At 44.3% G+C, this 16,034-nt stretch overlaps 1 protein-coding gene and 1 long non-coding RNA gene across 5 annotated transcripts; one reads left to right on the top strand and one right to left on the bottom strand.

Moving 5' to 3' along the window:
• Positions 1 to 5: 5 nt before the first annotated feature.
• Positions 6 to 795, bottom strand: LOC117866403 (uncharacterized). The gene is made up of 2 exons (XR_011899031.1): positions 484 to 795; positions 6 to 225 (listed from the first exon to the last, which is right to left on the bottom strand). It is a non-coding gene; the product is annotated as an uncharacterized lncRNA (long non-coding RNA).
• A 2,797-nt stretch (positions 796 to 3,592) lies between these two features.
• LOC117866400 (putative disease resistance protein RGA3) lies at positions 3,593 to 11,770 on the top strand. Of its 4 annotated transcripts, none has more exons than XM_072295758.1 (4): positions 3,593 to 3,828; positions 3,934 to 5,032; positions 9,079 to 9,690; positions 9,798 to 10,007. In XM_072295758.1, the coding sequence occupies exons 2-4, from the start codon at positions 3,950 to 3,952 to the stop codon at positions 9,864 to 9,866; spliced, it is 1,764 nt and encodes a 587-aa protein (XP_072151859.1). In that variant the 5' UTR covers positions 3,593 to 3,828; positions 3,934 to 3,949; the 3' UTR covers positions 9,867 to 10,007. The 4 variants fall into 4 exon arrangements, with proteins under 4 accessions (XP_072151859.1, XP_072151860.1, XP_034606485.1 ...); XM_072295759.1 differs by having other exon boundaries at positions 9,788 to 9,963; XM_034750594.2 differs by adding an exon at positions 11,369 to 11,770 and having other exon boundaries at positions 3,594 to 3,828; positions 9,079 to 11,219.
• Positions 11,771 to 16,034: the final 4,264 nt, after the last annotated feature.

Here is a 16,034-nt window from a genome sequence, read left to right as displayed (position 1 = left end):
AGTAATAAAGTTTAATGGCACTGGTGATGTTATCTATGCCATCCTGTGGCGTAATTTAAGAACCCTAAACCCTATTACAAATTTTCGGTGGGCAGCCAAAGCACAAATTAATTTAAGAACATCAGGAAGTAGAGCAAATTAAGTGGTCGATCATCGCCCTCCTGGTCTTTCATGCTCCTTTGCAATAATGCTCCTGGTCTTTTTTCACCGACTTGATTTGAGCTTCTGTACCACCAAAGTGAACTCTCAGGTAAATAACATGGAAGTGCCAGAAAAACAATTGAGAAGTAGAATATGCATGTGTGCAAGCATTTCTCCCCATTAGATACCGTGAGACACTTGTTGAGACAGCAGCCTCTACAATAGCGGATGCAGCTTTCTCCGCAGCGCTAACAAGACATAGTATATAAACAGTATGAAACAGCTCGATGCTGAGAAAAGCTACTTCTGCTATACGCTTCAAATATGTATTTTTTTCCATACCTCCAAAGCAGCGGACTTCACAAGCTCGGCAGCAGCATCAGCTGCTGCTTTCACAGCTTCATCAGGTGCATTTGCAGATCTGTCCTCAGACTCAGCAGCTCTCACTGCCTTCAAAAGAATCTGAGTGGAATGCTGTTTTGACAAGTCCTTCATGCTCTTGATGCTGAGTACATGGCAAGAGAAGAATCTGCGGTGGTGGTCGACGACAAGCAGGCAGCTACGTTCTTGTGGTGGTGGTGGCAGCGGCATGCTTTGTTCGTCGCATCTCCGTAAGATCAGCAGTAGAATTGAATGGGCTATTCTGCAAAGGCAAAAGTCACTTAGGACATTATTAACTAAACTAGTAGCCATTCTCGAGGGACTCTACATAGAGAACTGCAAGCTGCGCTGTTTTCCACCCGGGCTCGCCAGCATCAAGATCGGCCAGTCCCGAGATCTACGACGACTGTCAAAAGACACGGCCGCAATAAACAATGAGAAATTAAAATTATAAGCTATGGAGTTTGCTGCTCCCCTCTAGACCTAAACAACGCGAGCTACTAACACACAACGGCAAATAGTACTAACACACAACGGCAACTTGCTTGATGTGTAGAATAGTGATTGATAGTTTGCTTGATGTGTAGAATGGTGATGGATATATAGAATTAGTATCTCATACGTGTCATATATAGAATGTATCCTTGCAGCGGTATAACAATGATGCTACTCTAGCTTGTCTAGACGGTTTATCTTGTCAAATTCAATATGGTTTTATCTTGCACGTCCTGCGGGAATGTCATCTAGAACTGTACCTATCCTCAAGGTGTCACGTCCTGTAGGAGTTCACTTCCCTACTCCCGGTATCATCCGCCAAAAGGCGATCCAAGCAACGGAGCACTTCTGAGCATAGTAATGTTATTTCTTTCTTCTAATTGATTTTGTACTACACATGAATAATTCCTAATTCTACTTACATACAATGCAGACTCTTGAAATTTGTGTTGTCTTATCCTTACAAAATTTGTATTGTCTTATCCTTACAAAATTTGTGTTATCTTATCCTTACAAAATTTGTCTTATCGTTAGCTATTAGACAGGAAACGCCTTAACTTTGCACAGAAGTTCTATGAGACAAGGCATTAACCAAATGAATCATGAAACATGTTCACTAAGCGAGGCATCAACCAAATGTAAATGCATTCATATCTCTTTCGAACAGAAAGATGGTTTAATGGATATATGTTTCTGGTAATTCGGTAGTATATGAGATTTTTTACCTCGTTCACTGAAGGATGGCAAGGAATCTGCAGAAGCTGTCATGGTCTCACATGGAAATTAGGAACTCCAAGGTCACATTTGTTGTTGTGCAAAAGAAGATAATTTGTGTTGTCTACTAATCATCTATAAACAAGAATAACATTCCTCCTAGCTTAGAAGTTAGCAAAAATCCATTGCAAACCTTGATGCTGGTAGCTGTAGAAAGCATCATTGTGGACATCTTCAGTAATCAACCTCTATTGGAAGAGGAGGGCTATCTTCCAAAGGTCATATTTGTTGTTGTGCATAAGTTGATAAACATAATGCGATGTGCCCTAAACATGTTTCAAAGACACTACCATGTGATAAGTTGATTTGCCTTGGAAAGTGGTGGAGGAGTTGGTAAGAGGTCATAAGTATCATGTGATAATGTGATGTGGCCTAAACATGTTTCAAAGACACTACCATGACCTTTTTCCCACAATGACATGAGTCACATCCTAAATTGGATTTGCAGTGCCATGAATAACATTGGAAGGTGGAATTAACTGGAGCCAGGGCCCACATTAATTCACACTAATTGCTAATTTAATATAGTTTTGCATGGTCAAAATATATAAAGTTCTTATTTTTTCTTTAACAAACCAGTTGAAAACATATATGATTTTGTGTGTTAAAATTGGTTGAGGTTAAGATTTATTTGATCAATATGAATAATGTTAACCACATACATCACTTGATATTTTTGCACGTTGAAATTATATAATTGAATAAATTCTTGATGATAGTGATGAACTAAAATAATTATAGAAGCAAAAATAAATAGTATAGACTTATTGTAAATAAACTTGCTAATTTAACATATTTTTGCATATTTAAAATATGTAAATTTTTAATTTTTTTCTTCCCGAATAAGTGAAAATATAAATAAAATTCGAGAAGGCCCCCCTTTTATCCCGGTTTCAAACTGGATCTGGGCTAAAAGGGTACTTTTCCATTCCTGCCTGAAAGTACCCATTTATCCCGGTTCCAGTTTGCAACCGGAATAAATGTGGGTCTTTTATCTCAGGTGATCATAAACCGGGATAAAAGAAGGAGGGACTTTTATCTCGAGTGACTATCAATCCAGATAAAAGGTGCGGGCCTTTTATCCCAGTTGGTAAATACAACCGAGATAAAATGCCATTTAGTCCTGGGTTGACTTACAAACTGGGATAAAAAGGGGGGGCCATATAAAAGTAACAGCCGTCTTCTACCCTCCCCCCTCGCGCCCTACACTTAGCAAAATTTTCACTCTCGTCGTCCAAGTCCGGCCCATTTCGCCTCCCTCGTCGCCGGCCTCTTCCATCGCCGTGTCCCGTCGCCGGCCTACTCTGTCCCCGTCGCCACCACCCTTATCTTCGCCAGCCTCCTCCACTGTCCCCGTCGCTGCCGCGCCAACCCCATCGCCGGTGCCACCTCTCGCCGCCTCCCCCCATCGCCGCGTCCTCCATCCCCATCGCTCCCTCATCGCTGCCTCCCCCTTCATCGCCGTCCTTATCGCCGCCTCGGGAGTGAGAGTCCTGGCCGTCGCCGCCCCCGCCATCCATCTCCGGGCGCTCCGGTCAACTCGGCCCGTCCAAGCGCGCGCATTGCATTGGTAGGAATTTTTTTGTTTTTTTTGTTAGGTAGTCAATGGAAATTAATAGGAACTTTACTATAATTATTTAGTAGAAATGCTTCGAATAGTACAAATTTGTAGAAATGCTTAGAAATTCTTACAAATTAACATCATGCGTGCATGTGACTACACTCACTCATTGGGCAAATAAACATATATAATTCTGACTTGATACCACTCGAGATCTGCGATGACTTTAATTTGTCCCGAGACTGTGTCAAAAGACCGGCCGCAATAAACAATGACAAATTAAAATTATAAGCTATGGAGTTTGCTGCTCCCCTCTAGACCTAAACAACGGCAAATAGTACTAACACACAACGGCAACTTGCTACTCCTGGATCTAGTCCTATATTGGGAGTGGCTTCCTCAAAGTGAACTCTCCCTCCATCGCGAACGCATTTCTCGCCACTGCATTCTTCTACTGACGCCTACGCTACGTTGAGGTGAGCACACTCCTTCTACATCTCGATCGATCGATGTAGGAGCAGGAGTACAAATGGTAACTAACGAACCTAGCTTGTGGATGCATGGTTTACTACTACTAGCAGGCACTACGCTCCAGCTATGGCGGCCGTCCTGGATGCCATGATACCCTACGTGAAGAAGCTCATCACGGACATGGCTGAAGAGGAGGTGTCCATGCTCCTAGGAGTCTCCGACGAGATCACCAGGCTGGACGACAACATGGAAGGCATCAAAGCTTTCCTCGCGGATGCAGAGAGGAGGCGCATCACTGACCAGAGTGTGCAGAGATGGGTGAGGAAGCTCAAGGACGCCATGTACGACGCCACCGACATCATAGACCTGTGCGAACTCGAGGCTGACAAGCGGAGGGGGTCTACTGAAGACGGCAGCAGTGTGAAGAAGAAGGTGTCAGCAGGTTGCTTCCAGCTGTTGCTCTTCTGCATGCGGAATCCCGTGTTCGCCCACAAGATAGGCAGCCGCATCAAGGAGCTGAACCAGCGGCTGGATGGCATCCACAAGGAGGCAGACAGGTTCAAGTTCAGTATCAACCTCGGTTCCAACCTGAAGCCGAGGAAGCTAACTGATGCTGAAAGGTCTATGCAGAAGACGACATCCGAGTTCAATGAGTCAGCCATTGTTGGGGAGAAGATCGAGCAGGATACAAGAGAGCTTGCACAGTTACTTATCACCGGTGGCCTCCACGATATCAAGGTGGTGTCCATCGTTGGGACAGGTGGCATGGGAAAGACCACCCATGCCCAGAAGATTTTCAACGAGGTAACCATCCAAGAGCACTTCAAAGTGAAGGTATGGCTCAGCATCACCCAGAACTTCGACGAGATTGAGCTGCTCAAGACAGCAATCGAGCATGCTGGTGGAGTCCATGGAGGGACGCAAGACAAGACGCTCCTCACGCGGACCCTCACCGACACCTTGTCCACGGGCAGGTTTCTCCTCGTCATGGACGATGTGTGGAGTGACCAGGCATGGAGTCATGTTCTTAGTGTCCCAGTAAAAAATGCAAGCCAGAAACAACAGGGGAACTGGGTCCTAATCACTACAAGATCAGAAGACCTGGCCCAACGGATGGGAGCCTCCTTCTACCAACACCATGTCAGACCACTGAATGAAGAGGACGCTTGGTCCCTGCTAACCAAACAGCTGCCGCCATCTCCTAATCAGGTTAGTATACACAGGCCAAATTTTCTTTTCTTTGCAATCAAGTGAACAGTCAGTTAAACATACTGTTTTACCCCACGTACTTTGGTCTGTGGACTTAAATACACTTAAACATAATCTGGAATTTGATATTCTTTCCTTATTATAAAAGGATTTGCTTGTGCGTAATTTATTATGGGTACTAGAATTTGAACTCTAATAAATGAAATCGTACACCCACACCTCCACCGCCACACGTCCACATTACACTATGCTTTTTCTCAAACTAGAATTTGATTAAGTGAGGAATACAAAACTGCTCTTGAGAATCTTTTATTTGGAACAAGGAGAGTCTTCCGTGCGTGGACTATTGCAATGTGAAATACCAAATCCCTAAACATTGTCTGTGCACTTAATTCGATGTGGTCGCGAAACATCCATCTATCTAAATCTATTAATAGTTTTGGAGAAATCATTATTAAGATTTTTAAAAAACTATTTAGCAATCCATTCTCCTGCACGGGTTAGTAATTTTAATAGTTATATGTTCATTCTAAAGAGTCATGAGTATTATAAAGTGGATAGATTTGTGGGGCATAACTAAACAAAATTCACTACGGCTAGAAGAGCTTTATGTTGGCAGCCAAAAGAGGTTTGTGCTCGAGGGTTTCACACCTACAACAACCTTCTACCAGCACAAATGCCTATTTGCATTAGCGGGTGTCATTAGTCACCCGCCAACACAGATGTTGTGATGGCGGTATGGTTACAATAGCCGCCAGCATAATGTTTTTTGTGCTGGCTGGTGCTTATTGAAGGGACCATGACATCCTATAGCTAAGGAGGGGTAGGGGTGTGAATTGGGTGTTCTAAAAACTAAGGCTTCAAGAAAATATAAAAACATATTTCAATTTCTATCTAGATGTAGGTTTTTCTATGTGTTGCTATCTCAACCGCAAAAGAGTTTTGCACCCTAGATTCCAATCCTATAACTAGACATGGCAATTCTATATACTAGGTTTTACCGAGGTATCATAAAGCAAAGCTTTCCACTAGTCCTCGTTGTTGGAGCCCCTCTCAAGGGATTGCCTACGCTAAGCTCACACGCAAGTGGATCTTCGCTTAGCCTCACAAGCAAGTGGATCTCCGCTTAGCCTCTCTCGGATGCTCCTCGCCAGCCTTCACTTGGTAGAGCTTTGGCCAAGGGCCCCTTCTTCCTTTCACATGAACCGGCAGCCACTCCACAAAACGTGGTTGGAGGCTCTCGCAAGACTTACAAGCTCCGGATTTACAATTCTTGGTGTGCGCAAGCACAAATAACAAAGAGGTGTGCAAACCTCACAAGACTCTAGGCTAATCCCTAAAGCAATACACTAACAGGCCTAAGCTAGTACTAATCCAGACCTAAGTCTTATGCTAATTGTCTTAATATTCTCCTTAGCACTTTTGGTGGATATATATAGAGCACGTGTGTATGTGGAAATCAAGACTATAGCTTTTACAAGCTCTAACCCACGTGAAATAGATGGGCAATGGGATATTTATATCCCCAACTCCAAGAACTAGCCGTTGCCCCAACGATCACAGAATCTGTACTGATTCAATGCTCCCTAGCTGTGCATAACTATATGAATCGGTGGTGCTGTTCTAGATAGCTGTTGTGCTCAGGGGAGCCTCATGGCGTGATTCAGTTTTCACGCCGGGACTCCAAAAATCTTGGTGCCTCCCCAGCGCCTTACAAGGGATTAATCTGTACTCAGACCATCTATGCTGGTGAGAGGTATTATAGCTCGCCAGCACATATTTTCTGTCAAATCTCAAATATTTTAAAGAATTGCTAAATAAGTTCAAACATGTTTCAAACTTCTACGCATGAACATACTGCACCTAAAAAGTATATTTTGATATAAAATATAAATATTTTGACTAGTTAATTCTCGTGATATTCTACCTTGGAACTCTTGAGTTATAGAGTTATGAGGAGGTGTGTGTCCATTTTGTGAAGCATGTGTTGTTCTACTATCTCAAAATATGTTGTTTTCTTAACTTTGGGTAATGACAAAATGATTGAATACCAATTATCATGATTTACAGACCATCTTTAAATATTATTATAATTTATTTAAACCGAAATGTAAATAGAATTACGGATAAACCATGGAAACATGTGAATATTTCATCAATTTCCATGATCTGAGATGTGTCCTTACAAGTCGTCCTATTTCTATCCATGAATGTGATTTTTTATGAATATAGTTCGATCATAAAAAATTTCCAATAACCATGTTTAAACTTACTTAAAACCATGGAAACTTACAAATCACCTTGAAAATTTCAATAACAAAACCTCTCCCTAGTATTTGTTGTTTTTGGAGCTTTTCCCGAGCTCCTCTCGAGCAGGCTCCAAATGGAAGGTTGGATGGGGAAAAATCTGTCCGCGAGCATATTTTGGCGGCATCTCTATTGGTGGGCCGCCTAACTGTCCGCAAGCACAGATGCACCTCCATCTGTGCTGGCGGGTGCTTGCCATCCTTTGACATCTTTATGCTAGCGGGTGCCAATCCTACCCGCTAGCATATTAATTTTCACGTGCGAGCACAAATCATTTTGGTATAGTGATTGATTCTCTTTGCTCTCTTTCTCTGTCTCTCTCTATAACATAATACCCATGTAAATACTCTGTAACCATTGCAATATTGCTAGCCTCCGGGTGAGATTATTCTATATGCTTTTTATATTATTGCTAATCCATTGAAATTAAACTGATATGCTCGCTGCTTAATTCCTACATGCATGCGTTTACATGGTCTGCATAATGGCATGATCTATGCACATATACTTTGCGTTGCTTTGAATATACTATCAATAATGGAAGACATGAGTAATTTATTAAAAATTAAACGTATATGGGGAGTACTTTGGTTATTTTCATCATAATGGCAGATGCAGGTGGTTTAGATGTAGACATAGGGGTTTAATTTAAATTTTTATTATAATTAAAGAGGCAGCCAATATAGATCAAAATTTAGGGGTTGATTTACATTATTTATAACATACTCCCTCCATCCTGAAATACAAGGCATCCTAGAGATTTTAGTACATATTAGCAAAAGTAGCAAAAGACGCATGTACCCTTGAGTTAATGGTAGATGCAAATAACAAGGAACTCATTTGTGTAATAATCCACAAATCAGCCACTCTTATCTTTTTAATTATAGAAAGAATTAAATGATCATCATCCAAATGTACCTACAATAATGTATTGTATTGGAGAATAAATTTTGAATACTTGGATGCCTTGTATTAAAGGATGGAGGGATTAGATGGATAATTTAGTTATATATTTACTGTGTATCATTTTTTAAAGTCACTGAGCTGGGTAATTAATGAGCAAGATTGGATTTACTTTAGGTTTTTTTCCATAATAACAAAGGTTGGTAATTTTTTTAGAAAAAAACATGGCTGTTTATGTCAATGATGACGAGAGCCTACATCATTAATGGCATGGTGTTTCCTTTTTTTATCAGAATTTATAGGATTTATAATCTGTTGTAGCACATACATAGAAGCTCCATAAAAAAGTCTATAATTAACAATAAAAGTGTAACATGTATGCAGAAATGGTCCTTGGGGCACCGTGCGTACTTACAGTTTGCATGGCTCAATTCGAGTGCACTTCAGATGTAAAAGCACAAACAATTTTTATTTCCTTAAATTGCATGTAATATTAAGGAAAGCAGAACGCTGTTGGTTTCTAAAATTGGCTTATGGAATTGAAAGCTATTGGCCGGCACCCTCGTGAGATAGACCGGCACAAATAGAACGAAGCTACTACTAAAAACAAACCAATCATATATTGACGTCCTTTTGAAAGACATCCAACGCTAAATAGAACCTTAATATATTGGCCATCCAATTATTCTTCCTGAGCAGGGAGTGAAAAGAATTCATATTAGTCGTTAATTAAAAATCGTAACGTAACTATTGGATCTTGCAATTAAACTTCATGTTAATTTAAATAAAAATCCACTCACACAAGCACGGAATTCATTTTTCTGGATTGTTGACAGGTAGTTGGAACTGATTATCTAAGAGATGTCGGGATGAAAATTGTCAGAAAGTGTGATGGCTTACCGCTTGCTGTCAAAGTGATGGGAGGATTGCTAAGCACAAGGTCCAGAAGTGAGCGTGAGTGGGAGGTTCTTTTGGACCATCATGCATGGTCAGTAGTTGGATTGCCTAAGGAGCTGGACAGCCGAATCTATTTGAGTTATGAGGATTTATCTTCCCAGCAGAAGCAATGCTTCCTTTACTGTTCACTTTTCCCAAAAGGTACATTTATTCGGTGGCGTCATGTTATTCCCATGTGGATTAGTGAGGGATTCATCCAACCTCACGCGGACAGAAGTAGTTCAGATGATGACCAACTAGAACAAATAGCAATTGAGTACTGCAAGGAGTTAATCACTAGGAATCTTATAGAAGCGCAACATCATTTAACTCCATACGATTGCACAATGCATGATGTGGTGCGCTCCTTTGCTGAATTTATTGCAAGAGAAGAGTTGCTTGTGGTGCAGGACATGCAAGTTGCCAGTGGTAGTAATGATAGTCTTGTTCGTCGCTTGTCCATAGGACCAACCAGTTTGGTATCTGGATTGGCTGCTCTACAAAAACAGTCGGTAAGAACATTATTTATAAATTCCAAGATCAACTTTGAGCTGAGTGATTTGTTGAATAGTTTCTCTATGCTAAGGGTATTGTATATACATGGTGGAGATTGTGATAGGTTGGTTGGCTCCCTATGTCAGTTGAGGCACCTAAGATACTTGGGATTAGAGGAAACAAATATATCTAGGCTGCTAGACGACATCGACAATATGAAGTTCCTACAACATATTGTGATTCAAGGCTCTGCACATTTGGAGAATCTTCCTAGAACCATTATACAACTGGTGCATCTCAGAACTCTTGATATGCATCGTTCGAATGCCAATGTGGTAATACCCAAGGAGTTTGGTCGGTTAAGAAATCTAAGGACACTTGGTGGGTTCCGGGTACACATGGACATGGATGGTGGCTGGTGCAGCTTGGAAGAGATAGGGCCTCTTTCTATGCTTAGGAGGCTTACTTTACATGGTCTCGAGGATGTATCTGCCAGCTCGTTGGCTGAAACGGCCAGGATTAGCAGCAAGGAGCACCTTGAGTACATGGACTTACGATGGACTTGTAGTGGATTCATGGAATTGAGGGATGAGATCAAAAAGCAACAGCAGCAGGAAGTAGTGGAAGAGGTATTGGAGAAGCTCTGCCCACCACCCCGCATTCACGATTTACATATTCAAGGATACTTTGGTCGCACGCTACCAAATTGGATGATGGTAGTGGAAGCATGTGCCTTTAAGAGCTTGAGCATTTTGAGGCTGGCGGACCTGCCTTGCTGCACCAAACTCCCTGACGGCTTGTGTCGGCTCCCTAGTCTGAAAGGGTTGAACATTGTAGATGCACCAGCCATCAAGAGCGTTGGGTCCGAATTCCAGGCATCATCCTCTTCCTCAACTGTGGGTGGAGGCGTCATTGCATCTACATCATCAGCTTTTCCTAATCTGACAGATCTTTATCTGGAAGGCTTGTGCGAATGGGAGGAGTGGGACTGGGAGGAGCAGACTGTGGATGTGACTGCAGGCACCATGGCCATGCACGCTCTCAAGTTTCTGTGTATCGACAAATGCAAGCTGAGCTGTTTGCCACCGGGGCTTGCCAACAACAAGAGGCATGCTCTAAGAGTGCTGGCACTGTACAAGCTGAGCAACCTGGCATCTGTGGAGAACTTCCCTTCTGTTGTGGAACTTGATGTGTTCGACTGCCCCAAACTCAAGAGGATTAGCGGCCTCTCCAAGTTGCACAAGATTAGGATCTTCCGCTGCCCAGAGCTGGAGGTGTTTCAAGATGTCCCTGTACTCGACATCATTGAGCTGAAGGACGCCACCATGGAGACACTTCCAGGATACCTAGCATGTGTGAATCCAAGGTTTCTCAAGTTGGATTGCAGCAAGGAGCTGCATGACTCCATTATTTCAGGTAGCTCCTCCGAGTTTGAGAAGATCGGCCATATCACCAAGCTTGACATCAACTGCATCGAAAGAAGATTCAGATGAAGATTCAGATTGAAGACTGAACGTCTTGATGGAAAGATAGCCTATGCGTTCAGGTAACTCGCATTATTCTTTCTCTATGCATAAAGTTGATTCTAGATTCCCAAGTGCTGTTTGTACTCCTGTTCCTTCTCTGTATCCACAGTAATCTCCATGCATCGTTGCATCAATTACTGATACCTCAAATATTTGTTGCCGTCAACAGGGAGGAAACCTCAGATGGGCATCGTATTGTGAATATCTGTTGTCAGATCAGTTGTGACACTCTTTCCTATATCTAAAGGTGAAGGATTTATTCAACCACCGGATAAAAGTATTTGACTTGGGTTAGAAGAGATGGCAACACAGAGCTAATCAAGAGGAATCACAGGATGTGGTCGGCTCCTTTGCTTAGTACATGGCAAGAGAAGAATCTGTGGTGGTGGTAGGTCGACGGCAAGCAGTCAGCTACTTGTGGTGCGGGTTGCACTGGCATGCGCGGTGATTGTTGGCTTCGGGTATTGTGCAGATTCCGATCGATATAGGTTGTGTATCTCTATGAAAGTACTTAGAGCGTACTGATGTATCTAGGCTACCTGACGACATTTATGTACTCGTTTGTGAGAAATTGGGCAGTACGTCTTCCTAGCAGGATTGTAAAGCTTGTGCACCTGAGGTCTCTTGACATCAGCGGATCGAATGTGAGTGCGGTACCCAAGGGTTTTTGTGGGTTAACAAATCTGAGAACATTTTTTTGGTTCCCAGCAGCCGGTGGTGGACGACGTGCGGGCAGCAGCCGGTGGTGCAGTTTGCAAGAGCTGGCGCCTCTCTCTCAGCTTAGGAAGCTTACACTAGCTATATGACCTAGAGAACGTGTCTGGTGCACAGCCACCTTAGCTATCTAGAGTTGAACTACAGCAGTGTTGGTGGTGGTAAGGCCACGCAGCAGCGACAACTTAGTATACATTGTGAAACAGAGTGCTGTCAATACAGCCAGTTCGCTCCTTTGCTGAATATATGGCAGTAGAAGAGATGCTGGTTGTTAGGGATGAACGAGCTAGCTGCTGATAGTGGTAGTGGCCTTGTTCGTGGCCTCTCCATAGCACCAACCGGTCTTATCAGTTCCAGATTGGGGCATTTTCAAGAAACAAAAGACACTTAGAACATTGGCCATAATGTCCAACATAAAACTTATGCCCGGTGTGATCCATTGACAATTTGCATGTAAGGCTGGATAGAAACCATTTGCATTCTTTCTCTGTACCCAAAGTTGATTTCAAATTACCAACTGTTGCTTGTACTACGATTAGTTATACAGCTGCAGTAATATTCATGCATCAATCACTGATGACATTAAATATTTGTGCGCTCAGCAGGGAGGAAAGCTGGTTGGCATCAAGCCATTGGATGGTGGGCCTCCGCCAGCTGGTTGGCATCAAGCCATTGGATGTCCGAGCTAGTATGAAGAAAAGACCTGCATGCTCCGATCGTTCTTGGTGAGCTCACTAAGAACATACGAACATGGTGCCATGGTGGTACGAATTGCACTTAGTCGACCTCCTCACTAAGACCGCTGCCTCCAGTGGGTGCATCCTCATCCTTTTAGTACGAATTGCACGTGACGCCGCTCGAGATCTACGATGGTGTGTGCAGAGACTGTCTACAAAGCACTGACGAGCTTGTTATAGTTTACCAGTTACCCTTATCTGTTGTTTAGCAATACAAAGCACTGACGATCGAGCTTGTTACAGTTTGACCACTACTCGCTACTCCCTATATAGGAGTGGCTTCCTTCCTACTGAACTCGCCCTCCATCGCATCGCATATGCATTTCTCGCCGCTGCATTCTTCTACTGACGCCTACGTTGAGGTGAGCACACTCCTTCCATATATGGATCGATCGATCGATGGATGTAGGAGTAGGAGTACGAATAGTAGCTAACTTAATTATAAGATAATAATAATAAGCTGATTTTGGCTACTACTAGCAGGCACTACGCTCCATGGAGGGACACAAGACAAGACGCTCCTCACGCGGACCCTCACCAACACCTTGTCCACGGGCAGGTTTCTCCTCGTCATGGACCATGTGTGGAGTGACCAAGCATGGAGTCATGTTCTTAGTGTCCCAGTAAAAACCTCCTTCTACCAACACCATGTCAGCCCACTGAATGAAGAGGACGCTTGGTCCCTGCTCACCAAACATACTGTTTGACCAAATAATTGTTTGCTTTTATAAATTAAATAATGATGTTCTATGTCTGTGCATTCATGCAGATGCATTTATTTTTTTTTTTGTATTATTTGAGTTGCATTTGAATTCAAATTTCAAAAGTTCAAACTTCATTTGAAAACCCCTCTCCCTTTTCTCCTTTCTCTTGGGCCACAATTCCTTCCCTTCAACTTCCAGCCCGGCTGGCCGCCAGGCCTATTCTTCCGCACCGGCCCGCTCTGCGTTTTCCCGGCCCAGCTTCCCACGCCTGCTTGGCCCGTTGCACCGGCCCAACACCTCAGGCCGGCCCGTTCCCCGCCCGCCGACGCTGGCAGGCGGGACCCGCCCGTCATCCTGTTCCTCCAGCCGCGTCCGCCAGCACCTCACGCACGAACGCACGCCCGGCTCCGAAACCGTCGCCCCTTCCTCGCGCACGCGCCCACCTCCTCCACTCCGCGCACGCCTCCACTCCGCCACGCGCCGTAGCCGCTCCACCCCTCCAGAGCCGTTGCTCCCCCTCGGCTATAAATCCCCAAACGCATCTCCTCGTCACCGAGCTCCAGTTCACCGCCGCCTCCTCGAAGCCGCACGCACACATCGCCAACCTCCTCGCCTACGCGCTGCCGTCGCCCTGCCGTCGTCGTGCTTGCCGTAACCTTCGTCGCCGCCGAGCTTCGTGCGAAGGTGAGCCCCGGCCGCATCCCGTTTCGCCCGCATGAAGTTCGCCGGACGCCGCCGCTGTCGCACGCGTTCCGCCTCCGTCGCCGCCCGTCCGCCCGCGCTCCGCAAACGAGCTCGCCTCGTCCCCCTATACCTCCCCGTGCTATCTGCGCATCGAGCCGCGGCCGGAATCGCCGTCACGGCTAGCTCCCGCGCGTTCCGCCGCCGCTCGCCGTCGCGCCATTTTGCTAAAGAGCCCCCCCAGTTATTCGTTAATCAACCCGCGGTTCTTTTGTATGAAAAGTAATTACAGAGTAGCCCTTTTCTTTTGTGCCTAGCCCCTGTCTTTCTGGTTAATTACGCCCGCAGTCCAGCTCGTTAGTTTTGCGAGTTAGCCCCTCTGTTTTTGGCATATTTATGTTTAGGTCCCTGGTTTTTGCAGTCTAGCCCCTGGGAGTTTGTTTCTATCGCAGATAGGCTCCTGTAGCTTGTTTTGAGCGTAGTTTTCGCAACCTAACTCCGTTTTTAGCGATCTTTATGTTCACGTGTTTGTTTTGATGCGTAGAATAGATTAGTAAGCTTGTTTTATCTATTTGTATTGATTGGTGTACTGTTTTCTTTTGTATGCTTGTTTGTGTTGGTGATCGCTTCGAGTAGAAGAATCGTTGTTCGGAAGTTTTGAAGATTAAGAGTTTCAAGGAAGCGAGATCTGAAGAGCAGTAAGAGTAACTTTTCATTGGAGAAAGGCAAGTGTCCCTAACCATCCTTCTACTTATGCTTTGTTGATAATATGATGCTAATGTTAATCAGAACATGGAGCGACCACCTAGGAAAACAGTGCAACCACAAGAACTATTATGGCTCTGGTCTTGGCTGAATAACTAGAAGTCTTCTGGGGTAATCCTACTTGTATGGCGGGGCTGAGTCATTTGCGTACGCTCGCACCCAAACCTCGGTGGGATTACCACTAACTAATGAATCTTTGTAAAGGCCTCGTAGCGTCCCTATGCAATCACACCTCGGAAGTGTTGTATGGTGCCTAGCTAGCACCGCATGGTTGGGTCCAAAGTTCTTCTGAACTTGTATGCAACTTGTGGGTAAAGATGTACAACCTCTGCAGAGTGTCTAAAACTGATCGATCAGCCATGCTCATAGTTAAGAGCAGCCTAGACCCTCACATGATTAATTGAACTTGAAGATGGACTGAATCGTTAATTCTGGTTAGTTCTTATGGCTTTGCTGAGTACCAACCATAAGTGTACTCACCCTTGCTTACTGCTGCTCAGAAGAAAAGTGTGTGGAGTTTCTGAAGATGATGCTGAGTTCTAGGCGTACGCAACCCCCAATCGACTGCCTGTGAAGTTTGGAGCCTTCGTTTTCAGGATTAAGCGTAAATCTCTGATATTCTCTCTTATTTCTTTACATGATATTGTCTTTGTTATTCACTTTTGTCGTACATGTGTGTAACTTGATCCTGGCGCACATGTATGTAATGCACTCGGGTTTGTCCTCAAAACCGGGTGGGACACCGGGGGGGAGGGGGGGCGAGGCCGGCGGCGGCGCGGTCCGGCAGAGGGGGTGGGCGGCGACAGAGGGGTGGAAAGGCAGCGGTGGTGGGGTGCGAGGTGAACGGCGGTGCGGCGGCAGTGAAGATGAGGCAGTTGGGTAGGTGCGATGTCTAAGTAATATTCGTTGTTTGCCGAGTGCCTAGATCTGGGGCACTCGACAAAGTATGGTATGCCGAGTGCCAAGATCTGGGGCACTCAGCAAAGTCTTTTTTTTATTTTAATAACGGTCAGGTTCTATCCAGTGGGCCCGCGAAGAACCTTTACTGAGTGTCCATTGTAGGACACTCTCTTTGCCGAGTGTTCTACATCCTACACTCAGCAAAAAAATGGTATTTCATGCTACTCACCTCCTCCCATAACGTGTTTTGCTATATTCGTTTTGCGTAGTTTGAAGGTACACCCAACAATACATATTTGATTTTCCTACGAATATTATTCCATTATTTCATGCA

The sequence above is a fragment of the Setaria viridis genome, chromosome 8 (assembly GCF_005286985.2).
Source record: "Setaria viridis chromosome 8, Setaria_viridis_v4.0, whole genome shotgun sequence".
NCBI classification, from domain to species: domain Eukaryota; kingdom Viridiplantae; phylum Streptophyta; class Magnoliopsida; order Poales; family Poaceae; genus Setaria; species Setaria viridis.
The sequence above is the reverse complement of the archived record's forward strand: the minus strand, read 5'-3'. Positions and strand labels throughout refer to the sequence as shown.